Raw genomic sequence first — 10,584 nt, 5'->3', positions numbered from 1 at the left:
GGACTGCATCGTGGACTTTACTAAAAGAGTTTTGACTGTCTTCATCTTGGTTCACATCGTCGTTTGGGGTAGCACCGAATATCAAATCGCCAGGTAGCTTTAACTCATTTCCGAACAGAACTTTGGCTGGGGTCCGGGATGTGGAATCATGAATGGCCGATCTATAAGCCAGTAGAAACTTGGGGATATGCTCATCCCAGTCTCGTTGACCGCTGTCCACCACTTTCCGTAGATGTTCTTCAAGGGTGCGATTGAATCTTTCCACCATGCCATCTGATTGTGGATGTAGGGGCGTCGTTCTGGTTTTCTTGATTCCGTAGGAGTCACACATTTCCTTGAAGATCGCCGATTCAAAATTCCTACCTTGATCGGAATGAACCTCAGATGGAACACCATAGCGACAAATCCAATTTTTGCTGAACACATCCACAATTGTCCTGGCTTCTTGATTTGGGATAGCATAAACCTCTGGCCATTTACTGAAGTAATCCATGACCACTAAGACATACCGGTTCCCAGAGTCGCTTGTTGGGAACGGTCCAGCTACATCCATTGCGATTCTTTCAAAAGGGGCTCCTGAATTATACTGCTGCATGTAGCCTCGACTCTTCCGTGTTGGACCTTTAGCTCTTATGCACCTTTCACAATTGGCGATCCAGTCGGCAATGGATTTTTGACAGCCGACCCAGTAAAATCTCTGCTTTACCTTTTCAGCGGTCTTTGCTATGCCAAGATGTCCTCCACTTGGCCCATCATGAAACTCCGACAAGACATCTCTTATTTTGGAATCTGGGACGACGATCAAGTTCCGGTGGGATTTACCGTCCTCACTTTCCCATTTGCGATATAGGCAACCATCTATTATAAGTAGACTGTCCCACTGGGCCCAATAGGATTTTAAAAGAGGGCTCTCGGAGGTAATTTCTTTGTGACTAGGTCGCTTGCCCGTTTCTATGGCCGAAATTATTTTGCCCAGAATGGGATCCCCTCGTTGTTCCGTCGACCAATCTTCTCCCGACTCAAACTGCAATCGTCGGACATCCACGATATTCTCTTTGCACTCAGCCTTTGAGCAGTGGCTGTATTCTACCTTGCATGGCCGACGAGACAGGGCATCAGCATTACCGTGTTTTCCGCCTTCTCTGTGCTCGATTCTGTTTAACGGTGACTCATTGGTGGACTGTTGAGCCATTCTTCTACCATCTTTCGTTGGAGGTGGTGACGATGACCTGGATCGTTTGCGCTTAGCTCTGCATTCGCGCGCAATATGACCTGCTTTATCGCAGTTGTAGCATCTAACCCTGTGCTTAGTCATCCCTACAAACTTTGTTTCTTCTATTACCCGCCTCATGGCGTCCTTGATCCAGTTAACGAGAGATTTGTGTTCGCAACATTCGGTCTCCAGTTGGCTAATCTTGTGGGTCTGGGGCTTAACAATCATTCTTGCAGTCTCTTGGGCAAGGGCAAACGACACAGTTTCGGCAAACGACGCTTTTGGTGACGCATATGTTGCACATTTAATCTCAGGGTCACGTATGCCATTCACAAAGGTTTCGATTTTCATACGGTCCAGCAATGGGTGATTCTCTCCTGGATACGCCATTAGCACCAAACGTTCCACCTCAGCTGCAAAGTCTTGTAACGTCTCGTTTGCCCTCTGTACTTTTCCCCTTAGTTCCATAAGGTAGATGTTTTGTTTATGTTCGCCACCGTACTTACGTTCCAGTGCAGCAATAACATCTTCATAGTTGCTTCTAGAAGCGACAGGAATACTCTGTATAACATCAGCAGCACTGCCCTTCAATGCCAGAAGTAGTGCAACCGCTTTGTCGCTGTCGTTCCACGAATTTCTAGAAGCCACTGTCTCGAACTGTAACTTGAAAACATTGAATGACGTAGAGCCGTCGAATACAGGAGGTTTGATTTTTAGTGTGTTATCAGGAGCTCGCACCGGACCACCTTTGATTTCCAGTTCCGACATTTTCTTCTCCAGATTTGTAAACCTGTGGTCGTGGGCCAGAAATTTCTCATCTACCGACAGAATCTTCTCGTCAACCGACTGCACTTTCTTATCCAACTCTTTAATTTGGATCTCCACGGTTTCCACTCTCCTTCCAATAACTTCCGTAATGTTCTCGAGTTTCTCGTTCATTCTACAATTATCTGCCTTGAGTTCATCTAACTTTCTGGAATTCTCTTCGAACATTCTGGAATTTTGCTCAAACATTTTAGCCAGCGTTTCTCTTAAATCGTCACCCCTGGCAGCTACTGACGAGACTTCCCCACAGTTGGATTCGCCCATTTCCGATAAATCCACTTCATCCTTACTGTCAAACTCATATGTATCGATGTTCATACCACGGCGCTCGAACTCATCCAACAGACGTTTTTGTAGTTCAGCCTTGTTGCCAGTAGAGGACAATTCCAATTTATTCAGCTCCTTCTTCAAGTCTTCCACTCGTAGATCCTTAAACTTCATCGTAGTATTATCGTAATCTCATTTCCGACACCAATTGTTACGTTCTTGGACTTCACTTATTCCCGTGTAAACGTTGTTTTATTTCCCGATACAGTTCGTACCAAATAAAACGCGGGTTCGTTCTGATTACGATTATTACAATGATTTTATTCACACAACTTTACTTTGCACTTTACTTTACACGACGGTTTCAATTCGCGATCTGATTCACAACTGACTCACTGCCTTTCCATTTCCTCTATTTATATGAGCCTTGCTTGTAGCTACAGAAGTTTCTAGACGATCTGGTAACACCTAGATCACGAACAATCTTCCAATGCAACAAACACACATACAAACTTACATTGAGTAAACAATAACAACAACACATATACAGGTGAGGGAATAACAAAGAAAGAGGAATAACAACAACACATATACAGGCGAGGGAATAACAAAGAAAGAGGAATGACGTTTAACAAGAATTGTACAACAATAACAAAAATAGAAAATGAAAGAGGAAATGGAAGGATGTAGAAAAATCTATACAGTAGTTGTTGTTGTGAAGTTATTCAAATAAACTGCGTAGTAGAAATTTACGTTACAATTCAAATTCTTAAATTAACGGAATTCATCTAAATTAACTTAAATCTAAAGTTATATTCGTAACAATATGTTTTTTCATTCCGGGCCAGATGTACCTTGTTCGAATTTGCTGTAGAGTTGAACGACCACTAGGGTGTGAAAGTCCGTGTACAGCGTTGAAAATTTCTTTCCGCAATGCTTCTGGAATGTATGGACGGACATGTCCCATTGAGATGTCACAATATATTGATGTATTTCCGAAGTGAATTATTTGCAGCATCAAAGAATTGTTACCTTCAATTATAGTTTTTAACTCTTCGTCGGATTCTTGAGATTTTTGAATGTCTTCGTGTGAGACGCTTGACGGCATTGAGATTTCGTTGAGTCTTGAAAATGCATCTGCAACTGTATTACTAGGTCCAGAAAGATATACTATATCTGTAGTGAACTGAGATATAAAATCTAAATTTCGGAGTTGTCTGGGCGATGCTTTCTCAGGTCGTTGAGAAAATGCATATATGAGCGGTTTATGATCGGTTTTGATGACGAAATGTCGTGCTTCCAGCATGTGTCGAAAATATTCCACTGCTTTGTAAATGGCGAGCAATTCTCGATCGTATGTGCTGTACGCTCTTTCGGATTTTAGTAACTTACTCGAGTAAAATCCCAGAGGTCTCCATATACCGTTGAAGTTTTGTTCTAAAACAGCACCGACGGCAGTGTCTGATGCATCCGTTACCAATGCTAGTTCTAGGTCTGGAGCTGGATGTGCAAGCATTGTGCTTCACAAAGACTTTGTTTGCAGTTCTCAAAAGCGGTCTCTAATTCCGGTGTCCAAGGTACTTTGCGTTTGTCGTTTTTCTTGGAATTCCCAACGAGTTCGTTTAAGGGTGCTTGTTGATGTGCTGCGTGGGGTATACAACGTCTGTAGTAGTTTATGACGCCAATAAAACGACGAAGTTCGCAGATAGTTTCTGGTTTCTTGTAATTTTTGATAGCCTCAATACGATCTGTAGGCGGAGAACAACCATTTGCGTTAATTACGTAGCCAAGAAATCTCACCTCAGGTACACCAAAATGACATTTGTTCGGATTAATGGTGAGTCCATATCGGCGTAAAATTTCGAAGACTGTACGAAGATGTTCTCGATGTTGTTGTGGCGATTCTGACATAATGATGATGTCATCAATATAACAAAAAACGAAGTCAATCCCTCTAAACACGTTGTCTATGAAACGTTGGAAAGTTTGTGTGGCGTTCCTTAAACCAAATGGCATGTACAAAAATTCTAGAAGTCCGAACGGTGTACATACTGCTGTTTTTGCGATGTCTTCTTCAGCAATTGGTATTTGGTAATAGGCCCGGGTAAGGTCAAGGGTAGTAAAAATTGACTTACCATAAAGGTTTTCAGAAAAATCGTGAATGTGTGCCACGGGGTATCGGTCTGGGACTGTTTGTGAGTTGAGTTTACGATAGTCACCGCAGACGCGCCAACCACCAGTTTTCTTCGCGACCATATGTATAGGACTACTCCAAGCACTTTTTGACGGACGACAAATACCTTGTTCGACTAGATAATCCATTTCGGCTTTAGCTGCTTTTAATTTATCACCTGAAAGACGGCGTGGACGATCAGCAACTGGAGTTCCTGTTGTTTCGATGTGATGAACGACGACCAATTCATCTGTTGGCTTTCGAAGCGTTGTCGTTTTTGTAATGTCTTCAAACTCCTTTAGCAGGTCTGCGAAGGGTGATGCGGAATTCAATGTCGAAATTCCAAACTCTTTGGTTTGTAAAATGTTACCACGAGTGGATAATTTGGTTTTGTTGTCAATGAGACGTTTTTGTTTGAGATCAATAAGTAAATCAAAATTGACTAGAAAATCGGCACCTATTATTGGGGTGTGTACTTCAGCTATCACAAACAACCATTTGAATTCTCGTCGAAGTCCAAGGTCAAGTTTCAATACACAATCACCAAAAGTTTTGATTTCGCTTTGGTTAGCAGCCAAAAGCGCAAGTTTGGATGGCTTGAGTTTCTGCTTTATCATAGAAGGAGGTATAACTGATACCGCCGATCCAGAATCTATGAGAAATCGGGTATTTGTTGATATGTCGTAAAGATGTAGACGTCTTTCACATGTGTTGTTGCTGCTGTCGCCAACCGATTTGACTGACGACAGCCGAGTTAGTTTTCCGGCTGGAATTTTGCACAATCAGGTTTACATTTTCTTGCGTTGTCGCCAAATTTTTGATGGAAGTAGCATAAATTCCGCTGGTTTGAATTCTGTCCACTTTTTGAACGATTTCGGGATTTGGAACGATGTCGTGTGTTCTTACCAATTTGTTGTTGAATTTTGTCGACTTTCTCCGAAAGTTCCCTTATTGTTTGGCACATATCGGTGAAAGACATTCGTTGGTTAATGGCATCAACAACTGGTTGTTGCAATGTAGAAAGAGAATTAACACAATTGTTGTTGTTGGCTTCAAACATTTTATCAGCGGTCTTCGCCAATTTTTCGAGGTCTTCTTCCTCCCAGGCGGTAAGAAAAGGTCTCATGTTTTCAGGCATTTGTCCAAGAAACAGTGTTCGGATTATTGCCTCATTTCCTTTCCCTGGTGCAAGTCGTTTCATGTGTGCCAAAATTGACGTTGGCTTCATGCCGTTTGTTTCACCACCTTGTATTAAACGTCGCAGTTTTGATTCGGGAGATTCGGCAAATTTGGAAATAATTCTGTCCTTAATTGCAGAATATTTGTTTGAGTTCGGTGAATTTGTAATAAGGTCTTCAACTGCCAGCAATACTTCGTCTTCAAGACGGACACTCACTAGGTCGAATTTGTCGTTATCCGATGTTATGCTGCACAAAGCAAATGAACGTTCAACTTGTGCAAACCATAAATGTGGGTTCCGTTCGTTGAACTTAGGAATGTGCACCTTTTGTAGATTTGGTCGTGTGTCCTCATGTCGAGGTGTACTACTTAGCGCGGCCAGTTGTTCTTGAAGTTCTTGAATCTGTCGTTGCAATTCTTCGGACATATTATTGTCTGTTACGACGTTACTGCTTTCGAAGAATTCAGCGTCTTCTTCACTACTGTGGGAGTCAGGTTCTTTATAGTTGACTGGAATACGTTGTCTCAGTTTGCGAGTTGCTTCAATCATAAGTTTGCAAAAATGTTCTAGTAGTCTGGTTCTGAGGAACGAAATGACCGTTGAAATTGAGGTTGATCAAAATTGAGCATGCACGTTTGTTTGGTGGTGTTCTAGTAGGCTGATTCTGAGAAACGCAATGACCGTTGAAATTGATGTTGATCAAAATTGAGCATGCACGTTCGTTTAGTGGGTTGCGTGTGTACGACTGCGTTGTGAAATTCCACGAATGTTGCCGCAATTTGTTTGTTGCAAATTTTGTTTTTGTTTGTCCATAGACGAGGTCACCACTATAGTTTATTGGGTTGTTGATGAATTAAAACACAGCGGTTATAATAACAACCATTAATAACTATTTTATTTAATATTAGTTCAAAAGACAATAAATAGGAGTTCAATTTCAATGATGTCGATTTGCCACAACTGTGGTGTTGAAGATTTCGCGAGCAACAAACTTTTGCTTTCTTCTTTGTTGTCTCTTGTCAGAGTTGCCATCTCTCGTATTGTTTGTTAACGGCGGTAACGGAGATGCCACACACGCAACGAAATCCCCGAAATGTTAAATCCCTGTGATGTTACCTCCGACAGTCAAATGGTTTTGGCTAATGCCGCCTATTTCAAAGTTCAATGGTCGGATAAATTCGACGCCAAAGATACAAAACAGGAGATTTTCTATATCACCCCTAGCCAGTATTATTTCGTACCCATGAGGCATAAACGTGGAGAATTTGGAATTGGTACCGATCCTAGGCAAATTGGGTATCAATTGGGCATCGAGCATACCGCTAACTTGAGTGGCTTCCCCACATGTTGCCAAAATCAAGGTTGATGAGGAGGGCAGTACTGCTGCAGCAGCCAGTTGTTTTCAGTTTCCGTTCAGCACGTCTCGCCGTATCAACCAAATTCAATTGTAATCATCCATTTATGTTCCTGATCTATGATAATACCGCCAAGGCTGTACTCTTCACTGGCATTTATCGTGATCCCAAAACACAAAAGTAGACAGGCAAGGAGATTCTTTCACATTTCTCTGCCCTAGGACTTTTTTACTCGTCTCGTTTCCATTCTATTTGTTTGTTTATTCTTCTTCTTTCAATTTAATTTTTACTGCTGTTGCTGGTGCTAATACTACGACATTTGCCCTATTCTCTCTGTCTATTGTTTTATTTATAAAAAATGAGGAAGTGCTTAATTTTCGTTTTATATGTTTTATTTTTTAATATTATTTTATTATTTTTTGTTTTATTTGTTTTTCTGTTTATTTCGAATAAATTATAATAACAACAATGACCGTTAGGGTAATTTATAAAACAACAAAATGAAAAATGGAGGTAGATACATGGTTCTTTTTGAAAACATGCACAGAATCACTTTCTGAGTAGATTTATGCATGTCCGTCGTCTGTTGATGTTAAATTGTAAACAAAGCACGGGTCACATTTGTGGTCCGAATGACAATTTTGAAAAAAAGCCTATTTTTGATTATTATTAAAAATTCACATCCAATTTTTTTATCATCCATTTTTATTAATATATTTCTTTTATACGGCGTCTTATTAGCACAATTTATAAATTTGAATGTCGGTTTGAAAAAAGGCATGCATGATAATATGGCCGCTACAAACAACACAACAAAACTGTAACAACCGATAAGTTATCGAAACTGTCACTCAAAAATGATAGTGTGTACACCGCTTAAGTTTCGGGAATTATGAATTATATTGAATTAAGTCTAGAATGATGTCTGTTAATATATATATATACATATATATATATATATATATGGGAACAATTGTTATCAAATATTGAGTAAATAGACACAGCTATTATAGGACCATGATCCAATTCACGGAAGTACTGATTCCGATTATAATTTTTCGTTTCAATTCGCCTCAGTCAAAACTAAATAATTATTTTCGCCCTGTTATTTTGTGAATTCGGCCCTGGCAACACCCCGCTATGACGGCGATGGAAAACTTATGACCGACGGTGGGGTTCCAAACATAAACAATCGTTTGTTTTCCTTTTTCCCCACTCTTTGCAACAGTAAAATATGGTAAATTTATATTATTTATAATATTTATTAAATTAATAAAAACTAAATGTTAATACTTTTCTCTCTCCTTAGGCTCGTAATGCGGAAAAGGCTATGTAAGTTAAATGTTATCTTATACAAGAGAGTTCATTTGTTTAATACGAAAATATTTACAATGTAGGACCACGCTGGCACGGTGGCGTGCCGCTAAAGAAATTGAATCGGGCGAAAAGGATAGGCGGCCGTATTTGGCATCGGAATGTCAAGATTTGCCAAAATGTGAAAAATATCGTTTAGAAATTATTAGAGAAATTTCAAATAAGGTGGCCCAAATACAAAATGGTAAGGAGACACACAACGTCAAATATTGTTCCCAATAAATATAAAACCTTATCTTAATTTCTTTACAGCCGGTCTCGGTGAATTTCGTATACGTGATTTGAACGACGAAATCAACAAGTTGCTGCGGGAAAAACGTCATTGGGAAAATCAAATATCAGCCTTGGGTGGACCACACTATCGACGATATGGACCGAAAATGTTCGATGCCGAGGGCCGTGAAGTACCGGGAAATCGTGGCTATAAATATTTCGGTGCTGCCAAAGATTTGCCCGGAGTACGAGAGCTGTTTGAACAAGAACCTCCACCACCACCGCGTAAAACTCGGGCGGAATTAATGAAAGATGTCGATGCCGAATATTATGGGTATCGTGATGACGACGATGGCATTCTGATACCATTGGAGGAACGTATTGAACAATTGGCTGTTCAGACGGCGGTACGAGAATGGAAAGAGAAAATGGCTCGAGATGGTCATATTGATTTAGACGACGATGAAGAGGGCGATGATATTTATCCGCTATCAATACCAGCAAGAGAAGCCGCTGAAGATGCTAAAAAGTCTGAAGAGGGAAATCCAATGGAATTGCTGGCACCCAAGTTTACTGCCCATGTTCCGGTACCAACACAAAAGGATGTCGAAGAAGCGTTGTTGAGAAAACGTAAACAAGAATTGTTGGAAAAATATGCTGGTGGTTTAGATGAATGATTAATAATAAAAAATTAGTTATAAACACTGACTGTTTTATTAAAAAAATATTTACAAAAATATTAAAATTTTATGAAAAAACGCGAAAAATTAGAGAATCGTGTAGTTTTCTCCCCACAATCTAATTGTTCCCAATCTGAGTTCTTCTGAAATTTATACTCCTTTGACAGATCTAGGGTCGGACCTATATGCCTTATAACTTGAGATGGGTATTCAAAATACCCATGGGTATTCAATATCCCCTGATAAGATTAAAAAAATCGTCTGGCACCCTCAAGCGGGCAAGAGGTAGAGCTTAGGCTTAGTCATTTTTATATGGACAATGCCAAAGCATTGACAATTGGCAGCGAATAATCCTTTTCATCGCCCAAAAAACAGAGAATGGCAAATTATAGTTCCTTCGTATAAAAAATACGACTAAATCCTTAAACATTTCGAAAATATGTTCGCAATGTTATATGAGTGATCTATATAGAAACTCTTATGCACAGGCGTTATTTACCCACTAACAGATTTAGACGTATCAAGATACCTATAACGGGGAGGGACCTTTATTTGGAGGCTAAGTTAAAATATTGATATTTCTTTGGAAAACATTTGACTTAAGTCTAATTTAAGGCTCGTCCGCGGAAGTTAGCATCTGTCTGTAAAGAAACTTTTAAAATTATACAAGTTTTAGGACCTTGTACTTGCCGGAACACAGCTCTTGTATCATTAGCTGTTTTTCTGATATTCACACCTTCATCAACGGCTATTCCAAGGTAGATATACAAGGTTGCCGCATCAGCGAATTTCTACAACAAACATCGGTTGTTGTGTTTTGATATATAAAAAATATTTTGCGACAACAAACAGATTGACAAGATTTTTTTACCTAAATTCTTGTAGAAAATGTTAATAAAAGTATTGCCAAACAACCTCTTCGAAAATCTTTTTTTTCATTTATAATTTTGTTTTTTTAATTTTTTGGTTCAACCAAGGTGTATTTAATAAGGTGTAAGTGACAATCATATGGTTTCAAACTTTTTTTCTTTTTGTTTGTAAAGTAAATTGTCAAACACATTTTTTGACGTTACATTTTCATTTAAATTTGAAATCAAGGTGTATTTAATAAGGTGTAAGTGACAATCATATGGTTTCAAACTTTTTTTCTTTTTGTTTGTAAAGTAAATTGTCAAACACATTTGTTTACGTTACATTTTCATTTCAATTTGAAATATTGTTTTTATCTTTCAAATAGTAATTCATAATTATTAAAAAATGCGAAAGTGTATAATTTGTAAAAAGAAAGACATTTGTGGAAACGG

At 39.3% G+C, this 10,584-nt stretch overlaps 1 protein-coding gene across 1 annotated transcript; it reads left to right on the top strand.

Annotated features, from left to right (window-relative positions):
* The first annotated feature begins 6,751 nt into the window (after positions 1-6,751).
* LOC133327741 (pre-mRNA-splicing factor ISY1 homolog) lies at positions 6,752-9,286 on the top strand. Its single transcript, XM_061536281.1, has 4 exons — positions 6,752-6,895; positions 8,323-8,345; positions 8,411-8,571; positions 8,640-9,286. Exons 1-4 carry the CDS (start codon positions 6,752-6,754, stop codon positions 9,275-9,277), a joined length of 966 nt encoding a protein of 321 aa, XP_061392265.1. The 3' UTR covers positions 9,278-9,286.
* The last annotated feature ends 1,298 nt before the right edge of the window (positions 9,287-10,584 follow it).

Source organism: Musca vetustissima, unplaced genomic scaffold (assembly GCF_032173495.1).
Source record: "Musca vetustissima isolate MV318-11 ecotype Yass unplaced genomic scaffold, APGP_CSIRO_Mvet_v1 utg134633, whole genome shotgun sequence".
Classification (NCBI taxonomy): Eukaryota; Metazoa; Arthropoda; class Insecta; order Diptera; family Muscidae; genus Musca; species Musca vetustissima.
Note: the sequence above shows the minus strand (reverse complement) of the source record. Positions and strands in the feature narration are given on the sequence as shown.